This window comes from Colletes latitarsis, chromosome 9, assembly GCF_051014445.1.
Source record: "Colletes latitarsis isolate SP2378_abdomen chromosome 9, iyColLati1, whole genome shotgun sequence".
In the NCBI taxonomy this organism is placed as follows: domain Eukaryota; kingdom Metazoa; phylum Arthropoda; class Insecta; order Hymenoptera; family Colletidae; genus Colletes; species Colletes latitarsis.
Window position 1 is genome coordinate 24402690 of NC_135142.1, and position 24425 is coordinate 24427114.

At 40.9% G+C, this 24425-nt stretch overlaps 1 protein-coding gene across 4 annotated transcripts in view; it reads right to left on the reverse strand.

Annotated features, from left to right (window-relative positions):
• LOC143345550 (glutamate receptor ionotropic, kainate 2) overlaps positions 1 to 24425 on the reverse strand; it is a 131517-nt gene that overhangs the window by 77025 nt on the left and 30067 nt on the right. For all 4 annotated transcript variants that reach the window (XM_076772801.1, XM_076772800.1, XM_076772802.1 and 1 more), the window contains exon 3: positions 12094 to 12255. In XM_076772801.1, coding sequence (XP_076628916.1) covers positions 12094 to 12255 — 162 coding nt within the window. The remainder of the gene's footprint in view (positions 1 to 12093; positions 12256 to 24425) is intronic.

The following is a 24425-nucleotide window of genomic DNA, read 5'->3' on the forward strand; positions in this document are numbered from 1 at the left end:
TTGAAGTAAGCGAAATTTTGTGCAATAATTATTATCAGTAACGTCAAAAACATTTAATAGAATGAAATTGCCCGAATAATTTACTCACGGGTAATAATATTTAAAAAAAAAACAATATTAACAAGTATTAAAGATACTAAAACTTTAGACGCGTGCAGTTCCGAAACTACTAGAGTTTCCTTTATAATTGAGCCACTGTTAGAAACGGCAAACCTTCCCCTTTAAAATGGCTTTTGTTTTTTGACGATCCGACTTTCCGTTTTCGAGATATCGTAATTTATGTAAAGGGGTAATTTTTCTTAATTCGACTATTGCTGTCTTCGTCTGGCGCGTCGCGCCGGACCTCTCTTTCTCGTACGTGACTCGTGACCGAGTGGTCGAGTGACCTAGTTTCTCCGAGTCACGTGCGGTCAACGGCCTTGACAAGGCCGTAGTAAACAAACGCTTCGGACCCTTATATCTCCGAAACTAGCCACCGCATCGACTTGAAACTAAAATCGCTATATCTCCGGAACTAATTAAGCTATCGACTTGTTCGAACGCTCATTTTAAAGGGCATTTAATCCTCTATCCGATGACTATACCAACGACTATAATTAACGTTGTCTTCCATACAAGTAAGACTAAATCTATGGCCACTTAACATTCGTCGTATGAAATTTGATTCGATTTTACTTAAATAAAGGTACTTCGTTCTCCTAAAAAGTTCCGTAAATATCTTATCATTCCAGACTGAAATACTTTTTCAAAAAGTTGTTAGGCTTTTCGACGCAATTCTTAGATCGTACTTCAAAATTTTTTTTACGAAAAACTGTGAAACATACAAACTTGAAATTTCACACAAATAGTTCTTTGTTCCTCCTTTAGATAAATATAAATATTCAAAGCTATATTGTTAATAATATAGAAATACATCATCCAAATGTACTTTCAAGTAATATATTTGAAACATTCTTTGGAACACATGTATTTCCGGAGTATCGAATGGATTGAAAGACGCGAATGGCTACGGGCGAAAAGGAAAAGTAGCGAAAGGCCAGCAGTACTATTCGTTCGTGAAAAACGAACTACGTGCTGCTGCAAATTCTCGTGCTACGTAAAAGGAAATCGCTTTCAAAGCTGGAGCTGAACATTCAGAATGTTCGTCGCGTGCTCCGATCGTGTACTAATAAAAATTTAATCAAATTAGACAGACAGGAATCAAACATTTTTTATTTCCGACGATTTGGTGCCTGCCAAGAATAAATAAATAAAATTCGTATCGTCAGACAGTTCGACGATAAATTCTCGTCCGATATTTGCGCGCGTAACAGGTGACTCGTAGCCATCGACGATCAATTTACGACCAACCGATACGAAGCGTATAATATATTCCTGACTTTTAGATTCGTTCCCTAAGCGAAAACGCGACCCGTCGGGCTGGAATTCGTAATTATTTTCAACTCGTAAAGTGGACCCGCGAAATCGTTGCCAAGAAATCCTCCCAGTATACGAGGGACTCGAGATATGGCGGCGGAGAGAAGTGTCTTGAGATGTTTGCCAAGGAAAAACAACTGAAAAGCATTAATATACATTCACGGAATGTTCGTGTCTCAAGGGTTGTTTCGATACAGCTGGCACAATTATAAGTCTGCAATTTTTGTTGGATGGGACACTCGAGAAATTCGTGGACCGGGTCCTTGGAATTAATGAGATTTCAATGTTTCGTAGCGTGGGAGGTTCAAGGATGTGCTTACTTTAACTACGACGAGTAAATCGAAGATCGACGAATTTTTCCCAGCAGTTTGCCCTTAATACTTCTCGAGAACATAATCTATAACGTTTGAGGCAGGACACCCTCTGTATAGTACGCCTGATTGCCATTACAACCAAAGTAGTTTAGTTCATAGTGCTGCTGAACTTCGAAGCCTGATGGCTAATGTGAAGCCTAATTGCTTCTAGCTTAGCACGCTGCCTGATTGCTTCTACTATGTTCTGAACTATTCGAGGAAAATATCATCATTTGGATGCATTCTAGGCTCTGGAAAGATCAAGTCTTCGCTTTCCACGCATAAGTAGCACGCTATTCCAAAAGGAAGAGTAGCATTTAAAAATAGCATTTAAGAAACGATAATTTGGAAACAAGATTAAATAAATTATTTCATCCAAGTTTTCTCTGTTCACAACTGGAGTAGAAGAATGACCTAATATCAGGCTCGAAATCGACATGATTCGTGGCCTTGTTAGTCCCTAAATCAATTCTCCGAGTCAACTATCGCTTTCGGTTCGCGTCGTCCGTCTTCTCTTCACTTTTTATGCTCGCTGATATAAAAATTAAACAAAGATCTCGAAACGCGAACCGATCGTAGAATATTCATGAGGCTGTAATTGTCGCGTGACAATTTTTCTCGCGACGTGTCACTCGTTTCCGGTCGGATGAAGTCACGAGACGTGGTTCATTAAAATTTCAAAGCGCACGTACCGCTATCAGGCTTCGTTACTCGCGTGAGTTCGCAAGTTGCTCGGGCGTTAATTGGGAATAATCACGAATCGACGCTTCAGTGATCTGACCGACTTGACGTTATTCCGCCCCAATTGTCGCGCGAGTGAAAAAAGTACGGCTCGACTCACCCAGCGATAATCATTTTTTTTTAAATGCGTGCTAAGACACTGGAGCACAGCGGGTCATTCGTTAAGAACATTTCAGTTTTCTACGGACCTCTTTGATAAAGGAACATAAGTAATTCATAAATGAAGCTTACACGGAAGGCAGTTTACGAACGAGTGTAAAATTCTGATAACCTGTTCTTGAGTAAAATTTGCTTAACTCCGCTGAAAATTGCAGGAAACATTAATGGGATTTTGTGGACTTTGTCAAGAGAACCTCTTAAGCTTCCTCGATAAAGATTATGTAACGCTAGACCGATAGCATAATAAAAACATTTTTCATTTGCAAGTACAATAGATTCTTCGCCGCTGATACCATATCATGGAACTAACTTCGAGATTGGCAAACTTTTGTAGCGCGGTCACGATTCTGTCGGTCGTCTGTTTTCGCCCAAGTAATTCAACGCGTGCGAGAACCTAGCTACTTCCTTTATTCCCTCTGAAAATATTGCTGATGGTAACAATGCTATACCTTCCTAGTTTCTTCTTGGAGAAGAATGATAGTACTTTGCAATTGGTAAATAACCAGTTTATATACGTGTCTACTTTTCTCGTTTTCAAAAATTATTTCTTCAGTTTCTTTTTTTAGCTTTCACGATTACAGTCGGAAAGTTGATTAAATTTAATAAAAGTGTGATTATTTCACTCTCGTGTTCCTTTATATTTTTTTATATGGTTATAGACGTTGAAATGATTCCATTTGTTCAACACACTGATATTGGACTAGGTGTTATTTTATCGTGTCGTTTATCCCTTTCTATCGATCAGACCCACCCTCCGACGCTGATTAGTGTCCTTAGAAAAGCAGTGAAACGCTCGGAGCTGGTAGCGAACTGGATGTTCGTTTCTCGGTGCACGAAGCGCCGAGGAATACTGGAAACAGATAACAAAGACATCCGGCGTCGCTGGATCGGAACAACGTGTATCCTTTCGCAAAGGTGTCCAGTCGTTGTTGGCTAGTCCTTTCAGCTCCCTTAACGAGGTGGCGAGTATCGGTTTGTCCTTTGATGGCGGTAATTCACCGGAGGGCTAGTCAGCCTCGTTCAATCAGACTAATTGTGCGTTAAATCTCTTCGACTGTCGTGAAATCAATATCGCGCCATCTGAGAAGCTCCATCCAGATCTGGCTCGTTTTTCAGGCCACTCCGTCAACGTCTGAGTACCGGAGTGCATCGATTATTCGCTCAATTGCTCAGCACTTCACGAAAAATTGATCGACCCTGAACATCCGACGCTAAATCGATGTTAATGCACCTGAGCTCTGATAGAAAAAAAAACCAATTATTCACGGTATCATCGAGTCAAACGATCGAACTCCGACGATGCGTTCTGCGAATAAAAATTTGTGATATTGTTCTGATTCAATTATTAAGAATATTCGATTGAAGTTCGCTAAAATATTACGCCTGGAAAAAGCAGGAGGCCCACTAGAAAATTCTCGAATCGTACTCGAGCATTTAATAAGTACACTCGAACGAGAATTTTCCAGCCGTTTTAATTAAAGTTAGGATTTGCGAGCGATCGGCGAGAACGAGTTTCCAAGTTTCCCGAACGACTTTTCGCATTAACGTTGCATTACCACGTTTTTAAAATTTAATGTCTCGAATACAGTTCGACTGGAGCCTTTCTTTTCGTACATCGACAGCCTTCCGTAGCGCGCTTCAACGATCGGAGAGAATCTGTCGATGAAACTTCAATCGAATTTATCGCACGAGACACGGGGCGACGATACTTTTCGTTTTGTACACAGTTACCAGGCGTTTCAAGATAAGTGTTGCTCTTTCAACCAACATTCGTCTTCGAACAGAAACTGTACCGTCGTGTCTCGCGTATTCAAGGCGTGAAAGAAAATATCTTAAATCCGTGACGCTTGGCTCGTATTTTAAAAATAATGTATTAGATCTTTCTATAGCGGAATTACGTTGTATTATTCACGACGATTATCCACAAAATCTATTTTTGTTTGATAAACTGAATTTATACTCGCGTAGAATCGCTACGCAACGAAGACGTCTGTTTCGTTTCTGTCGATATTACTTTCGTACCTGTTTCGCGAGTTTGCTATTCTTCCCTCGGCTTTTTCCACCCTCCATGCTGCTTCTTCTTTACACGATGGCAGAGAAGACGCGACTGCGGCGCTGAGGGCGAATCGGGAGAATCGAAATTCGAAAAAACGCCGATAAAGCGGCTTACGAGAGAGCTGTGCCCTCGACTGCTACGGTAGTACGTTTTGATAACGGAGGGTGGTTGGAGTCACGACCCTGAATCGAACGGAATACATCGAATAGAGTCTGGTACGAAAGGATGACCTCGCGAGTGCAGGATGAAACGCTCGCAAATGTAGTCGAGCGTATCACGAGCTCTATGCTCGAGTTCTTTCAAAGTCGGACATGGAAAAAAGTCGAAAGACGCGCGTCGCTACGAGAAAGAAATAATAACAGTAGACATTCACTGCCCTGGAACAATATCTTTAGAGTAATTTTACTAATTCGAAGAAATGATCAACACGGTAGCAATATCAAAAATAGTGTTTAGTTTCTGATGCAATCTCATGAAACACAAATTATTCTGTTTGAGTCATCTCAAATTCAAATTGATATTGATCCTGTGGTATTGATTAGTCTTGTAATGACGTTGCCATATTGCATTAGCGGAAAAGCTAATCACGAACATGTATTTACGATCCCAGCGATTAGCTCTATGTTGCAATGTCTAAAATAATTTTGAAACTAAATAAAGTAACTGAATTACAAAATCATGGTCGTGCCATGGCACAATAGAATCTCAGGATACTTTACAGAGAACCCGGTTGCACGGAGGCGAAAATTTATTCCCCGTAATATTATTCTTATGATAATGCATCCCTGGCTGGTGTCAGAATTCCGCGAAGGCGAAGAAAACGAAGGAAATTTGGTGAAAACCGACGAAGGCTCTGAGAATATCGCTTTCATCTGATTCAGACAGATTTTTGACGAGCGAAAAATTCCTTCCCGCGAGGAGCGAAGAATGGAAGGACCTTCGCTGGACGCGGTACAAACGTTTCCTCTGTTTGTAGATTAAAAGAAAACAATGCCCCGAGAGAAGCGAACGATGTGATTCACAATTGTTCCCCAGTTTCGAGAACTCTACGTTTCGATGAAAGGATGACACTTGACGCAGCGCGAGAAAATGAAACGGCTTTCTTCGAGAAACTTTTCTTTTCACAGCAGACGAGAATCGAATTACGACGACGGAATAATCGGGAAAGAAAAATCGTCGAAAAACAAAATTTAAAGGGATGGTCGAATCGATCGTTAAAATACGAATAACCATTTCGAATTCAAAAACACCATTGATTCTTCGAATACATTTTACGTCTATAGTTTACGAAGATATTAGTTTGATATTAAGCTCCTAGTTCCAGTAATTTTTAGGGTGCCTTGTAACTGTGTCCACCAGTGTATACTAAAGCATTACTAAATCAAGCGAATAGCAGCGGTCATCATTGTCTGGATAGGGGTTAAGTATTTGGAGTTACGTCCAACGTACCGAAATATACCATCCCTGTGTAAGATTACAACCCATTTCAGAATACGAGCCATATACATACGATGCTCGATCGCGAAGCAGCTCGAATCAAGAGAGATCGTCCCGGATCGTATTACGAGAAAATTTGGAACGCCGATGTTAAGGGAAACACTATGTTGAGAATTACGAAGCAGAATGGTGGCAGCGTTAGCACGATTCTGGACGCGATAGGACCGCAGATGCTGCCCCGAGCGGAGCTTAAATCGCGAAAAGAGCAGCGGCTGCACGAACGTCGTTGACCCGGCTCTGAAATACGATCGTCGGATACGGTCGGCTTAATCTCTACTTGGAACCTTTGAGTCTCGCCGTAGGCTCTATTATTTGCAGATTTCGCGGTGGCGCGACTGGGCAATTTCGAAATACCGATTCGCGAAACGTATCTGCACCGGCGAACAGTTTTACGAACCAGGAAAAAAAGAACTATTCGACCATTTTTACGCCGATAGAAGACGACCCGCGACAAATTGATGGGATACCCTCGAATCTTTAGTTCTTCGAAGCTTATACAAAATTAATAACACTGGAAAAAAGGGCGAAGGTTTACAGGATGGAATATACTCGATCAATGTTATATCTGCCATTTTATTGCACAATCTGCCGTTTTTATGAAGCTATGTAAATATTTTTTACGATAAAATTCATCGCTTCGTTAAAAAATCCAGATACGCGCGTGGTTATTTGGTGTTTTTGAACGATTTTCCATTGATGGAAGTTCTCGATGTATAAAATATGCGAAAATCAAATGAGTGAAAAATATCTAAACCAAACAACAATTTGTTGCTTTCAATTTATCGTAGGTTTATTATTACATGAAATGAAATAATGATCAATTACTGTACGAAAATTAATTTTTGTTTTACTGGATCGTATGACTAACTTTGAGTGACAGTGTATATACATTGAATCGAATATATAGACGAACAGTCGTAAAACGTTATTATCTTTCGAAATTCAGATAAATTACGTAAAATGGCTCACGGTTGTGTCTCTCGGGGAGAGTTCATGAATGTATAGAGTGATTCTAGAAACTGGAACAAACTGCAACTCTTCTCTAGACGAAGATACCAGCGATCAATACAGGAAAAATTTCAATCCCAAAATGAGGACTCTATCGTGATGATAGAAATTTTTATTCGATACAATCTGCTGCACAGATACGAAAAGAAACAGTAGAATATTTGAGCATCCTCGAGTTTTCGTTTGTTAATGAACTACGGTTCGTTCGAGTTTTGAAAATCACCCTGTATGCGCTCACGACCGAGAAGGCTCCGTGCAGAAGATCAAAGATCGAGAACCGTGGCAGCACGTAGAACCTCTATTCGCGCAAAGCATCGAGAACGGAGTCCTCAAGTGGTGCTCTCGAACACGTGACACGACGTGACGTTGTACAGAGTCCCGATTTCTTCTGCTGGTTCACAAAGTGACGTTTTTCGCACTTTCGTATAAACCGATGGCCACCTATCGACTTGACGCGCTCCGACCGTCAGGGGAATCTCGAGATCTTCGTAAACCGATCAGCCGATCCATTCGAACGTTTCAATGGAATTTATAGCACCGAGCAATCTACGACGGAATCTAGACGGCAAGAAACATATTTTTTTCGATGCAAGTGCAAATAAAACGAAAATAAATAAATTTGTTTGTTTGAAAAGAAAAATTGAGTAAAGAGTCGCGTGAACGCACTGTCACAAAAATAACAGAACTTCTTACAAATAACAAAACCCGGTCAATATTTTGGCGAAAAATATTTCGTTTTATCGATATCGGCCTTAAACGGTTACTTCCGTTTATCCAGTGCTTTCCACCCGTTAATCATATATTTATGCGCGACAATGAATCGATGGATGGACCCGCGAACGCGACACAGTGGCTAATTGCGAATAAAATGGAAACTCCAACTTGACCAGCGAGATCGCCCAATGTTGAGCCAATTAAAATCTCGCGCGGGCAATTTGTGTGTCACGTTTATAATGACTGTCGACAATTTGACACTGTTGAGCTATTGAAAGCTGCGATCCGCGCGTCTTTCAATCAGCGTAACAGCGGAACTGAAAGTCCATTAAATATCAAATAATGTTTGTAATATCATAAACATTTTCTCAAACGATACGTTTTCCTCATTACGAAATTAAGCTGCTTAAATTTTGCGCTGATACGTTTGTTCCAGACGAACTGTTTATCGAGATATATGTCTAGGTATTTTGTTCAGTTTGATCGTGTAATCTCTTCGCCGTATAATTTAAGCGAATGGTGTAGTTCAAAGGTTAATAATTAGCAGCGCGGAACAGTATCCCTCTCAACTTTCTGATACGTTTCACGAACCAAACGATTAAATCGGTGTTCCTCTTGGCGGTGGTACGTTTGCCGTCGATAACTGGCCATGTATTCGGGACGTATGCATATAACCGCATAAAGTATGAAAAAAGCCCTATGTTCTGGAGTAGATAACGCTTTATGCGAAACAAACGGTCCGACGAGGTCCATCTCGGACACGAGTGCACACATTTGCATGCATACAGCTGGTTGCACGCAGTTCCGCCTGGGCACAGGGAGGATCGGCTAGTGGAATTCGATTGTTCTCGACAACCTTCACAGGCATTTCGCGAAACGTAATCCCGATGCCAGTGCACGTGCAAAATTCTCAACTAGACGACAAGATTCGAATAACAATTAAAAGACGAGCAACTTGCGATTGATCGAGAAAAAGAAAACGATGAAAGCGTTCGCGTAAAAATATTGGTCTGTTTCGCTTTGCGATAAATCGTAGTGAAAATAAAAAATACACGGACAACTGCATAGTAAAAATAATCGTTTATTTGGCCAAACGGCACGAAAGTCGTGTAAAAAATGATAAAGTTGAAGTTAAATTTATTTCGACGATACATCGTGTCACGGTAGTAGTAATTGATGGGACAAGCATCGATATAGTTGATAAAGCGTCAATATTTGAAGAAGTAAATCGAAATTATACATCGAATGTTTGCCATATGACGCATTGTTTTCGAGAGAATTGATTTTAAAAATTTGTCGACCGTCCGTTCGATCGAGTACAACTTGTCCGACCAATACGTACTATTTCTACTTGCGTCGGTGTTTCTACGCGACTATTGCGGTGCGTTTGCTGTTTTTCGTTCATTTCTCCTGCCTTCCTATTATATATTCTAGGTTTAGATTGAATTTCCTCAATTTGTTTTCTATGAAACACCCCACAAAATCAGAAACATCTACACAAGTAGAAATAACGAATAATGGTCAGGCGCGCGCTAATGAATTTTAAAAATCTGCTATTTCCAAGGCAAATATATGAATGGGGGAGACTTTAATTCACATTTTCGGTACATTTCCTTCTGTAGAATTACCATATAACCGCTTATACCACTATTTTACTGACATTTTATGTATCTTTAGGGGAGGAACGTCACCCATTGAACGAGACTATATTTTTTGTTTTATAAAAACGGTATACGTTAATGGTGTGTGCGTCAGACCTGAAACGGTACAGCCAACTTTTTTTCTACCGGTTGTATAATATGAACTCTATCCGATAACGAGAGAGCATGCTACGCGAGCCTTGAACTTTAATATGTAAAAACTACATACATGATTTAAACGGTATAACAAAAATGTACGTTTGACCATTATTATTTTTTTCCTATCTACAGCAGTAATACTTTTTCTTCTGTCATATCGTATCACGATTGAAACGCGTATCAAAAGGCTCGTGATACGTTGAACGAGGCTTCGGAGGATTAGGGTAGCGAAGGAAACGATAGAGGTTCGTGAAATGGAAAGAATCGGCGATAAAAAAAACGATAATCTGGGAATCTGGGAACAATGACTTTGCAGACAACGCTTTGCAAGGATTTTTGGCGCGAAGCAGACTTGACCCGAATATTATTGGATGCGGGTGCTTCGAGAATTTAGAGCGAGGAAGATTGGGGGTTCGAATCCCGAGACTGAAGTGGAAGGGTTCGTTTTAACACGGTCGCTGTCAGCGTTTTGGCCAAGCATTTCCTTATCTGGTCTGCCTTTTTGAAGTCACTAGAGTGTTTGAAATTGCAACGAAAGTGACGCAGAAAATACCACATCACTTTTCAATAAATAATTAACCCAGAACTGACCTCTCTTTCTCGTTATAATGCATACAGTCTAAGTAATCGGCGCACGTTCGGTGGAAACAACACGGCTGATGGATTACCCTCTCTGCATACTGAATTTTTCCAGTAGATTCCGAACCGTGTCTTTGTGCCAACAAAAGACAGGATCCGGGTTATTTCATTAAAACAAACGAGGGGTGGATTGCATGCGAATTTGGTACACGACCAATTAAAATTAAAATTCAGAACGTTCATCGAGTTCGCGGATATTTGTCGCGGCAATGAGAACGACTATTTTTTAAGTTTTATTATAGATTCGAGCGACACGATCTTTACGACGTTGTAAAACGAACTGTAAAAGCACTCGACTAGAAATACGCCGATACTTAAATAAATAAAAGGATCGAAGAACGTAACTGTGCGTTTCCTTGTTTATAACTTCGAACAGTTATTTTATTTTAATAAAAATACTCTTCTCCTAAAAATAGTGCTGTTTCTTTTTAAAGAGCTTCTTCATACGATCGTAAGTAACGAAGATATTTAAACGATCTCACTTTCTCGTTCAAAGTTAAACGTCTTCGATCTGGAATACTAAGTCTATCATTCGAGGTGAACAATATAGTCGACTAAATTAGATGCTAGTCAACGACGTACACTTGGCACTCGACAGAAGCGAGATAATAGCGAGTATGCTAGTTTAATAACGACTCCGCAAGCAACCCTCTTATCGTTACTCGGTTTATATTCTGCCGCGACGATAAATTCTGCTCAAAACAGCGCGCTGCTCGATGTCCCGAAACAATTTCGTCGCGAACTGGAATACCTCACCTAGTAACCCGCTTTCCGGATCTGTACGATCTTAAGCAGCTCAACATGACAGCAAAAGCGTCGTTCGAGGATCGATAACAGATTTTAATAGCCAGGATAAAAATGTCCGAAGCGGAAAATGTGCTCCTAAAATCCGTACAGAGTTCGGCATATTATCGAGATGAAACCAGCAAATTAAAATTGTGAAAACCTATGTCAAACGTGTTTGACAAAACTGAATCGCTATATCAAAAACTATTACTCCACAATCTCGATAGCTTTTTCCAATCGGATACGTTGCTATGATCGTTACAATCATGTGATTCGCTATTGATTTACAGTGAAATTCAAACGTTGAATTTCAAACGTCGCTCTTTGAAAACGAAACTACCCACGGGCAATTTTTACCGCGCGATTTCGTCGTTTAGAAATCATTCAGAATGCTTTGTACAACGATTGACAAATTCAAAGTATCGCCGTGTATGGACGGTCCTCGTGGGCAGGCCAGTACTGACCTAACTGATTTTCCTTTCCTTTTAATCGCTCAAACGTAAATCGCTCTGACTAAATTCGGTTGGAAAAAACTAAAGAATCTTATAGGACACTGGTACAAGAATATTTCAATAGAACGAAGTATACTTGATAATAGTGGTTAACATTTCCAAAGTCATATAACCGAGTTTTAGTATGAGAAAAATTTACGGGAACACCAAGGTCTAAAATTTAGGTAGTTCCCTCGAAAATGTAAGTTGCGTCTCGTCTGCGTCATAAATTGCACACTGCAAAGTTACGCTAAAGTTCGTTTAAACGTAATTTTCTTGCTGGAAAGCAGATTTCATAATTTCGCGGAACACTTGTAACGAGTTTGCGGAACACCGGTTAGAAACCACTGTTCTACAAGAATACGTAATGTTAGAGTAATAGAAAGTTAAAATGGAAAAGCCAAAGATTTAAGGGAATAATCTGGAAAACATACCCTTTTTCGACGCGTGGAAGGAGTCATCTTTCGGTACGTATTGTATATCGTACTCCAGCGTCGTTTTCGGCAGGATGAGCCTGTCCTTGTTGATCTTGTACACGGCATACTTGAAGGCCAGCTCCGTACTGCTATCCTTTTGGTCATGAGTGAATATAGCACCTGAAATCAATCGAGCGAACGGGTCAGACCACCTGACGGAGTGCCTCGTCGAATGTCGTTTCGCGACGATCGCAAAAATTCGCGATCAAAATGCACTCTTCCTCGCCAATATATCTCGACACTTGCTGACCCTGCTCTTCTATCTGGACTAAGGACAAGTATTCCTGGATACAGTCTACCGGTGCTGCAAAGTATTATAATTTTTCGCCCGAGACAATGGACACGTATGATTTTCATGTAATGGTCAAAGCTCAAAGGAGTAATTTAACAAAGTAGTGAAAGGACAAATACAAAAGATACAAATTACGTTTATTCAAAATTTATACTAGTAATCGTTTCAGGCCTGATGGTAACATGTTTGTAACGTTTCAAAATCAACAACTGTAAAAATGAAAAATGACCTTTTAAATGTTTTCGACCGTCGCGAAACAATTGGTAGCTAACAATGTACATTGACAGAAGGGTAGAAATGAGTTTCCCAAGGCATGTCAACGGTGTTTCTCATAGCATCGTGCCGTTACGTAGCAGAAGCACTTCATAACGGTTCAACACCGTTGGATTTGCATTCTGAGAGTCCATCATTCGCCCGATGGCAGATTCTTCGAGTTCTCTTGCCGGTCGAGAGGCGAAGCAAACTCGTTTACTAATTGCTGATCGATGCTCCCAAACTGAGCGAGGCTGGTGGTACTAGCATGTCAAGGACGCGATGTACGTATACAAATACATGCATGCATGTCACGAGCTGCCAGAAAGCCTCGTTCACGAGCAGAGAAGCACGCGAATTCCACAATATTCGTTGCCCGACACTGTGGCGAGAATTTCAACGGAATATGTATCGACAAACGGGATTAACAAAACAGAGTCGAAAAGACGAAAAAATTCCCATCTAAATGTCAAATTTCAAATAACGAACGAAACATAAACAAACCGTCGACGGGTTATTTGCTAGATAAAAATTGCTATCACGAATTACACGATCAAATTAATAGAACATGTTTCGCGTTGAAAAAACAAACGTTTGCCCGAACAATTGACGATTCAATGAATGTCGCGAATAGATATCGATGTACAGAATTTTTATTCGTATAAAAGTCTGCCAAATTCTGGTTAAAACTACAATGAACGATTCCGGACTTATAGCCGAAAATAAAGAGTTTCATGGTACCCAGAACCGTCGTTGGGTTCACTCGTGTCGCTGTTTCCTTCGCAAATATCGATTCGCGTGTTCGCAAATCCGATCGGGCGTCGAGCAAAGGCTCGAACCAGGGATTCGAAACAAGATTTCCCAGTATACAATCGCGACGAAGCGCGTTGGCAAATTTTATTCCTCCTCCGGCGCAGAGGATCCTCGCGAAGAAAGCTGGAGACAATGGCCATAAGTTTTAAAGCGTTCTTCGGAAGTATCGGGGAAACGAATGGGGGATCTTCAGTCTCGCTCATTGCCGGAAATATTTACGTATTCTGGAAAGTAAGTAGAAAGGAGATTTGACCGAGAACTTAAAGGGCTCTGCACAATGGACCGTGCGATACAGAATTCTTAAAAAGTATTATCCGCCGAATAAACTCCGACAAACTAGTTGCTTTTGCTCGAACGAATTAGGCTTGCCTTTGAGATATTTTTACACGCGCTTATATTCATTCATAAATAATGACTTAAAAAATAATTTTGCTTGTTAGAGAAGGCACTCTTGAACAATACGTGTTTGTTCAAACAACGCTACGAACAATAAAGTTAAACTGAGCTTGCACAGCTGTATTGTAAGATTCTTTATTGTTCTCCGAACTCGTCCGAAAAGTTTGCAGATGTTTCGAAATTCGCTGATCCGGAACATCGCGAGCGACCAGCTTTCGTTCGGTACGTTTGCATAATTAATTAGAAGGGGCGCGAAGCATTAATCGGCAGACGAGAAGAGACACGATGAAGTATCGTTCTTTTGTTGCTGAAAAATAGCCGGGCGTCCAGCGTAACGGGAGAGTTATCAATTTCCTGAGCGCAAGGTTCCTTCGTGGCTATCTAAAATCCGGTCGCCCGCGGCTGGACAGTGACGGACGAGGGATCCAGTAATCGGTATGTCGTCGCTTTCGTCGGTCTTCCCATCGAACGAGTCCCCATTCATGGCGTTGTGGTGCTAATTTTAGGGAAACTGCTCTCGCGAAACGCTGCGGATCGCAAACAGCCCCGTGGCTTTGGGTCAAAACTGTTGTCGAGGCTCCGCGCGACGCCTCCGGGGAGTGTACCGTCCCTCGAGGCTGCTTCCAAAACTGCACGAATGGCTAAACGGACGGTCAGATGTCCTCCAAAGGCGACTCTGCAATTTCCTAGCGGAAAAGATCCCATTTCTGGTAGGCCTTTGCTAGACGACGCAAGAAGAGGTCGACCCTTGTCAAAATTGAGGTCATCTTCGACGTTCCACCTTGGAGCTTTCGTGCGACAGCCTTCCTTTGGGGGTCTCCTCAGTGTCAGTTTCTCTTTTGGACACCTTTCAGCCACGCCATTCAGGCTCTTCGATGCGTGGATGGCAAAACTAGCGAAGCTATCATCGAGCGTTCGTAGCGAAAAAAAGCTGCGCTTAAGTCTTACCGCGTAGCTTTGATCTATTTTTTGTTTCTATCCTCTCGCCACGGCGTTCTCCTTTCCATTGAAATCTGGAGATCGGAACTCATTTCTGCCCCGCAGCGTTTCTTTTTATCTCGAGGAGAGAGGCTTTGGAGAGAGGAATACGGTGGACGGGGCGCGACGAACGAAGCACATTTACAAAGTCTAATGGTGGTAATCGCAGCTCGACGCGAAACAAAAATCTTACAAATCGACTAGCTGGTGAGAACAAAAAGTATAAAAGAAGAACCCGGAGTTTGCCGTTGCACCGCCAAATCACCCTCTCGCGCCATTTCCTTCGGCGAACCTTTAACCGCTCTCAACGGCATTTCTTCGTCGGGTTGTTTTGGTCGTTCAACGATTGTTGTACGGCTAATCCATTTATCGTCGTACAACCAGGTGCTTCTGCTGGAACTTTTGTTCCATGGCTGGACCAAACATGCAACTGTTTCTCGGTTCTTTCGAAACGACGATAAGCACCGCGTCAGTGCCCTTTGCGGCGACGCGGATCGCTTCTTCCGGCGGTTTTTCTTCCCGACTCTTGGATAAGGATCTTCTTAACGGCTCCGTTTTATCATTCGTCGCTTAAACGGAGAGTGCCGAGAAAGAAAACAGCGTTCAAAGCGTCCAGCAATGTCTTTCGGGAGTGTAATCTAATTTTCCTAATTAGTAATCGATGATCGTTTATATTTCTCTACAAATTGACGAGTAGATATAAAAATACGCTGAAAGATGTTATTTTCCTGTGTACTGCGGGATGAAAGGTTCTCTTTTACGGTGGCTTTACCGTTTACCAGATAAACACACAATAGAAACAGGGCCACTTTTATTTCGGTTCTAGCAGCTTTTACGAATCGATTTATCAATTTCAGACATTACGACGCATCATCAATTCACGAAGGATCTTACATTCTACAGACGAGATTCCACGTGTACAGGAGTTCATTCAGGAGATGATGTTGCAGAATCCCAGCGGCATTAAAGATAAATCGATCGAGCACTGTATCGAAGTTCCAGAGGAATTCTGTAAATGGTACGGGGAATGGAAAGTCGTTAATGATATCAACATGATGTTGAAAATGTTATTTCGAAGTATTTCGCGGGGTAAGACACTAATACAGGATCTCGTACCATATTCCATCGAAGAAAGTAAATTGAAATACAAAACATAGCGGTAGAGCGATTTATTTAAAAATAGCGCTGCCGAATCTGGTATTGTAGAAACGAACAACGTTATCCCGCATCCATTTTCGACGTAATCTTCGCGAATCCTGTGAGCTTAGGATAGGGTGACCTGGATTTCTGCAGGTTAATCTCCATTTCTGTGGGATTACCTCCGCAAATGAGCCAGTACACGGCAGCTCTAGTATCGCTAGATAAATCTAAAATATCGTAACCAACTGACGGGGGTTTAATAACGGTTATCGTTTCGGAAAATTAAATCAGTATTTTGGTTTGTCCTTTCAGTTACTGTACGAAACTTTCTTTCGGTTTTACGCTTGCAAAATTCAAGCGTTCGAACCGGTGCGATCAAATCGCGACGAAAGATTGAAACGCGGAGATAATTTGTCTTTTTCTAGCCTTAAACGCGTTAAAGGGCAAGTCAAACTTTGTAAGATAATTCAAAATGAACGTGTTCTATTATCGTAGGGTTTCGATAGCAGTCGAGGGTTTCATTGAAACATACATTCTGCACAGCCGATGTTTGAATAATTTCCGCGGACTGTGTAACGTATAAATTCGCGCCGCAACAGTTTCAATCGAAATGCATCCGAAGCGAAACTTGTTGAAGCAGCTTTGCTAACGAGGCAACTTGATTCTTCGTTATAATGTTGCAACGTTATACGAATGTTTCGAATTAAAAACGGTGTTTTGTAGAAATGAAAATAAAAACACAGTCCTATTTTTCTCGTAAATAATGAAGAGTTCTAACAGGATTTATCCCTTTAAATTGCGATGCAACTAAACGTAGCTCTTTGTGTAAAAGTGAGCAAGAAATGTGTAATAATTATAATTCCAACTAGTCAACATACAGAAAAATTTATAGAAAAGAATGAATACCATAGTACCATTAATGGTTTGAAACGTCAGTAGAAGTAGAATTGTTGATAAATGATCAGACACATTCCCAAATCATAAAATAGGCGAATGTAACGAAATTAAATAATAAAATCAAGCTAGAAAATTGAATTTATTTATTGATAATCCACAAGTGAGTGCTGCATGACTTATGGACTGTGCATTATGCTGAGAGCATTATGCAAGAGCAAATAAGTATTGAATTGGGATTAATATACTCCCACAATCATTAAACTGCTATGACCAATATATTAATATTTCATTGGTACACTTTGCTGTCGTAATTGCATTCCTTGAGAACGACGATAGAGAACGTTTAATTGCGATACTCACGGCAGAAAGAAAAATGAACCAACAACAAGTTCTCGCGGAGGATGGCACGCCTAATCGAATAAAGGTAGTTAATCGAAGCGACGCAGTGGTGGTTCGCAAACTCGTGAATTAAATTCGATCGGACGGGCGACTGGAATTCGCGAGTATTTCCATTTCTTCCGCGAAACGCAAAGAAAGTCCCCTAACTTCCTGCTCTCGCCAGGGTGGTTAACGAGCGCCGGAAGTTAGCTACGTTCCATTGGAGGAAGACGACTTTCCTAGCCCTCGTAAAACCTCGGAGCCACAAACCTGGAATACTCCGTGTTTACAATGCTCGAACCAGTAACTAACAAATCATGGAAAAAGATAGGCGAAGTTCCTCTAAATTCCGACACCTGGTACTAAACAGTAATATTTTTAAAATACGAAATTAATTTTAAAAATCGATTTATACGAGAAGAAACGAATGGTTTAATTTAAAAAACAAATTTAAGTGCACAGTGCGCCCGTAGCTTCGCACAAAACAAAAAAATTACATCGTTAGAAGATGGCCCCGTCTAGAGAATTTTCTTTGCGGATAAGTTTTTCGTATCTTCGTTCAGAAAGAAGCTTTAGCTTGTCCCAGTTTTTAGAATCGCCCCGTAAACACCTCTGCGCCGGTTATTTAAGCGTCTGTCTCGTCGATTACACGCGCTAGCGCAATTCTAGGCTCTCAGAATTCTTGCCTTTATCAGTTTCTCGCGGTTGACGTTTGCTATACCGCCCCATGAGGCGATAAATTCAATCTCTGTCCCGGAGCCAGCCTTCTGTCAATTCATTGAGCTTCACGATCGGTAAATGTCTCTTTGATTTGGCAAAAACAAATAAATCTAAAAGCCCCAAACTACCCGCGAGGTATCGATGGAGATCCGGGACAGTGTTTAAATTCACAGTCGATCAGAGTTCGTTGATCGAAAGGAAAGTGTCCCTCCAACGGGAAATAAATCTGGGAACGCGATTTCGCGTGGATTTATCAGGGTTTGCGCGACGTATCTAGTCGTTTACCGTCGTCCCAACAAAAATATCAAATCCAGGGACGCTTTCGCGTGGATTACGCGACGTCACGCGTGACGGCTTTAACGCGTAATAATTCTCAGGATTACGACTGGTCTCGATCCGCGCTAGGCACAAAGAGCGGTAGGAGTTCCAACGGTGGGCACGAGCACGATGAATGGACCAGTTTTCCAACGGACCGTGAGACACTACGAACTTCACATCGTTTTGCCCAGTCGGACGCTCGTACAACGCTGACGACACAGTTTGCTACCGCTGTTTCCGTGCTAGCAGGGAACTCCGTCTAGCGACGCTACTTCGGTGAATTATTACGGAGGTCGGTGTGGTTACCTCCCGCGGTCAACGTGTCATCGAAATGGTGGTCTTACCGTGGCAACTTTCGCTTAATCGGTGAAACTATTACGCGATCGCGAAAACAAAAGTCACGCGATAAGAGCTGGGAGTCGGAAAATTGCTGTTCCACCGCTTATCTTACTCAGGAACATTGATACACAGGGGAGATTGGAAAGCTTTTTTTATTTGTGGATCGATCGAATTTATATACTTTTTGTAGAGTAAAATTTATCTACGCGATGCTTCGTTCTCGAGGAAATTGATTTTGAAAACTGAGTACGCACGCAGTAGAGCGAGCGCAAGTAGAAATAACGAGATATGGTCAGACACGCTGGGTAAGCGTACCTAACAACTTTTCAAATTTAATTATTTCGACAACAGATTAGTGTACGAGAAAGTTTCGTTATACGATCTCGATTTAATTTTGCGTGTAGAATTATTAGGTAATCGGGTGCAAGAGTAACTCTTAATACTTCTGATTTACATCATATGATAAAACTATCGATCAGAGTTAATTGAGTCGAGGGTCAATAACAAGAAACTCTACGAAACCAACTAAATAAATAGAAATTTATACATGTGAGATATGATTCTCGTTTAAAAAAATAGCCCATTATAGTGTTTTCACTGTACCAAACACGATGCAGCACGCATTATAATTCACGTTACCCGATATTTCGATTGCGAATTTCATTTTAATTAGACGGTTACTGATGTTGCTGCACGTTTGGTGATTTCAATGATAGTTCGCCGGTTAAACGAGGCGCAATAAACATTACGTTATCGAAAAATCGCCGGTACGCGAGTGATGAATGAAAACGGGATACACGAGGCACGGCGTGACGTTAATGGTGCGAAATTATCGTTCGCGAGCACCGTTGCCGGCTGCCTGCAACTAGACGTATCGACTTTGTCGGATAACAGAGTTCTGCGATAGGAAATCCGTCCCAGAAACCGCTTGGCAGTAACTCACACCGCTACGGTTTCGATCAGCTCGAATTAGGGTTACGCGATTCGCACGAAAGCATCTACGACGGAACAAGTACGTCGCCATCGATCGTCCTGCACTCCTACGCAACGTTTTGACTATATATTTTAACCCTGAACACATATCCAGCAATAATATCCATGAATAGCTAAACACAGAATCGCGTGAATTTAGGCGGGAAGATTTGAAAATTAAATATTACGCGATTCATGATAAACATCCGTGGTTTATTTCGTTGTTTTTCGTGTCTTTTATCGCGAGGCGACGAAATGGCTGCCCGTGGGCCACGTTTGACCCTCGTTTCTGCTTACTTGGCCCGCAGAGACATGAAAAAAGGAACCCCTCCACAGTCATTTAACTTCTACGATCCTAACATGCTCGACCCCCAGGGGAAAGTAAATTGAGCTTGCACGCTGATAGTGGGTGATCCGGTTAATCGAAGATGAAATTCCCGCTTGCAAGAATATACCGTACTTCGAAGAAAGTCAGTGAAAACAGAGGATCAACCGACAAAACGCAGTGCACTTAGGAGGCTCGTAAAAATTGCATCAACAATTACAAGCTCCGTTCCCCTGTCAGATTCACTCGTCGTCTTCCTCCCGTCGGAGAACCGGCAACTTTTCAGGGAGGTAGTTTCTTACACTCGGCATAATGTCTCCTCCGAATGGATAAGTTTCGCAAAAACTTTTACTCCACTCACCAGGAATCCAGTTTCTCATCTTCGTTCCCTCGCTTATCTTCAGCCCCTTTCTCCGCTTTTGTCTCTCCGCGGACGCTCGTCCGTTTGTCGGACCGACTTCCACGCGTCTTTCTTTTTCCCCTAGACCCCTCCGTTTCTCGGGGGGAAAGGCGTCGAGACCGAAGAACGCAGAAGGGCGGCACAGCCCTTCGTCGGTTGGAGTGATTTTCAAAATACCTCGGAGACCGCGCGCGTTTCCCTTTCTTGCTTTTCGCCCGGCGACTCTACTTTTGCCCTGACGCGACCTCCTCTCATCACCTACACTTTTACCTTCTCTGGCTCGTTCTTATCTTCCTCGAGGGTCGTTTCGAGCGATGGAATTCCCATCTAGTTCGTGAAGAGGGCTCGCGACGAGTGCTTCCCTCTTTTTTGCTCGCGACACGAACACGGCCGCGGACAAAGAAAGGTGGCCGATAGGAATTTCAGATCAAAACGTAGGAACGATGGGAACAACGAAAACAACGTGTCACGATCGGCCCATTTTACTCTTATTACATTTTATTTGAATATCATACGATCAATTCAAGCATTATTTCTGTACGTAAGTTAGTACCGAACAGTTCCACCTCATCCTCTACCATATTTCTTCCCACTATTAACTACAAGAGAAATATGACCTGTTCAAGTTGCATAACTCACCGTTAAATACTCTAATACCGTACGCCAAAATTGTTTTTCTCGAAACAACGAGCACCGAGCTCGTTGATGTAATATCGCGGGAATAAATGGACCCATTAACTTTAAACTTTGGACGCGTACGAAGTAAATATTCCTCTATTGCCGTAACAAACTCAGCTCCATACACTAATTTCCATTAATTGTTTTCTTATGCATTATGATGTATAACTCCCATAAAATCGATTGTTACACATCGAAAATTTGAAATTTACTTTTAGCACAGTTTAACACTTCGCAGTCTCTTGAAAGATCTGAGTTTATCGGAAACCCAGTCTGTCGAATGTTTCGAAACACTGTCAGGAACCGGGATGCAACACTTGTCTAAACTAAGCCCCTCAACTTTTGCCTACGAAAACATGTGATGTTACGTGAAAAGACTTAAACTTTGCAGATAATAGACAAGGTATTGTGCCATGATACCGTCTACCGAGTACGCGTCGAAATCGCTCAACAACGCGGATGCAAGTGTCAAATTTGACCAGCGACGTAAATATAAGTCCCTCCGAATTTGCGGCGGGAAGAACGAGTTTCGGGCAAGCGTAATTAATGGCCAGGCACCAAGTGATTAATAGTTTGCTCGCGCTGCGTCGCTACCGACGCGTTGGAGTTCATAGTCAAGCCGGCGGCGTCTCTCGTAGACGTTGCAACCGAGTTATTAAACTAATGCGACTCGTTAATAGTTCACGGATCTGTCTCTGTCCATCGTGAAATTTTAGTCCGAATGAAAATTCGCTGGTCGAACATAGAGGAGACCCCCTAAGTGGAATTCCTCTATTTGTGGGCATTGTTTTTCCTAATTAAACAGTAAATACTGTTTTTCTTTTGCTATTCATTGCATTTTAATAAAATTTTTCATGACGAGAAAATATTATTTTGAATTTCTAGCGTAGAAAATTCTCGTAAGAAACATCGAAGGGCACCGAAAACGTACTAGTAACGATCCCAAAAATGGCTTTCTTCTTTTTGAACGTTCATTCAACAATGCAATATTAAATGCAATACGTAACAATACTGTGCGTCCAGTGCCTGTTTCTCGGATTCATACGTCGAAATTGGTCTCATTAACGAACCACATCGTTTTCGGACAACGTACCGAACCGCACGCTCCATGGTCGATCCGAAACACTCGGAATTTCGAGTATAATCGCGCGTCGATGAAAATCGATTCGTCTGACGCGCGCTCGTCGGCTCAACCGAGGAGATTCGCTTAGAAGCGTTCGTGGAACGATTTAAATTGAATTTTTTATCGATCCCTCCCCGAACGTACGACGATTTTAATCAAAGATTAAACCCTTTCACGATGGATCCTGCCGAGCTTATAAATTTAAAAAAAGATAGGTCGATTTCAAATTGAATCGTCTCGCTCTTTGCTTCCTCCTGTCGTCGACAGTGACGTCGATGTTTTTACCGGTGTTAAATATTTATTGGACTACTGTCTGTCCGAGTATTTTCGAGTAAGGGATCAAGTTTACCCGTGTATAGTGTCGAGCAAACGTTTTATCGAGTTTTTAGAACGGACGACGAAAGATATTTGGCGAAAAGATTATTACTCCATTAAGAGGGCACACGAGTCTGCAAGGCTATCGAATATGATATTTTTTAAATTATTCTTTTCAGTTCAACGGAGAGCTTTACAACATTTTACTTTTTACACGACAATGAAAAATTAATAACTCATGCTCGTGTACCAATGTTTAATATTACACAGAATATTGGCATGAAATATGAAAGCAATTTGTTAAACCTTGTAACCGTTATTGTGTATATCGTTTTAAAAAATAGTTGTCCGAGAAAATTGCGTTTAAAATTTCATAACGTTATATTTAACTGTGTGCAACGCTGGTATCAACGAGTTATAACAAAATTAATAATGTAAATTTCGAAGCATGTTGTGTTCAATATTGCAATGTATATTTTTTTGTTCATAGAGAGTCATTTTCTTTCTTTCTTCTTATTATTAAATAATTGTTGAACTGGAGGATATTCATTCGTAAGGAATTAAGAATCTGTTCTTAATTTCTTGCTGCGCGGTAATCTTGACATCGTTTTCATCAGCGTGAACCACTTATCCTTTTTCTGGAGGTTACCCCACTCGACGTCATGTATAATTAATACATTTCAGTGTACTTAAATTTTGATATTTATAGGTTAACATTTTCGACTCGACGAATGATTCACTTTACGCCAACAAAGGCACAGCGTATCATTTAATACTTTCTTGCCATAATATTAATTATTGTTTTTCTATTAAAGTTACATTAACAAGAATAAATACATGTGAGAATAATTAAATTTAATTAATTGCTTTATAATATATGCAAAATTCAAATGACTATGGTTTTGATGTGGCAAATATAATACTGTCCAAATGCTAATGTTAATCATTATATGTATGCCGTATTACAATTAGCTTGTTACAGCTAATTTGCAGTGTAATAATAATATCGAGTAATATAATGAGAAAAGAATGTAAACCAGGCATAACAATATATATTTTGTTTACTCTGTTCAACAATACGTTAATATTGTACAGTTTGCAATTGCAGAGTAGTTCATGAAAATTGTTTAATTAGTTTCTATATTATAATGGTAAATTTTTGATGTGACCTTTTGTTCTTTACATGGAAAATATTGGAAAAAGTGGTATTTATTATAAGTTTCACAACACTTGTTTAGAATAACCATAATCTTCTTCGGGCGTTTTCCGTTGCAGAAATATCCTTATAATTCAGATCTATAGTTTTACTGCACCGTTGGACGGCTTTGTAATGTTCTCCTTCTCCTTCATAACATGCAAATTTATATGCAAATCGACTTGTGTCTTGTCTGACGTCAATTCTTTAGAAAATAAGGTTTGCTTCTATGCGATCGCGAAAGTTATTTCATACATATTCTGTGGTGTCTAGTTCACAAAATTTCGTCGGAAAATATATGAAATTGATAATGTTATAATACTTTCGATAAGATCTTTTATCGAATAAACATTATTTCAAGATTTCTTGTACTATTACTGATTGTTTCTAAGTGGACCATATTTTACGAGACAGTTTGCAGTTTAAACAGAACAAAAGCAAACGTACGCGAGCATTAAAGTTTTCTGTTTGCTAATTCCAACTCCGTACGAAGATTTCCTGCGCGACTATCGAGAACCCAAAACGTTACCAGTAACAGTTTGCGTATCCGTCTCGAAATTAACGTCGTTAATGCACGGCGTCGCTGTGCCACAGACGGAACGTGGCAGAAACTCTATCACGAGCAGAAACGAGCCTGTTTAAGCCCGAAATTCGTCAACCGACGCTCGTTAAGCAAACGGTCGACCTTCTGCTCCATCGGCGAAGTAGTTAGTAGTCGATCATTATATTTGATCACATTACGTTTGCATGAACCACTCT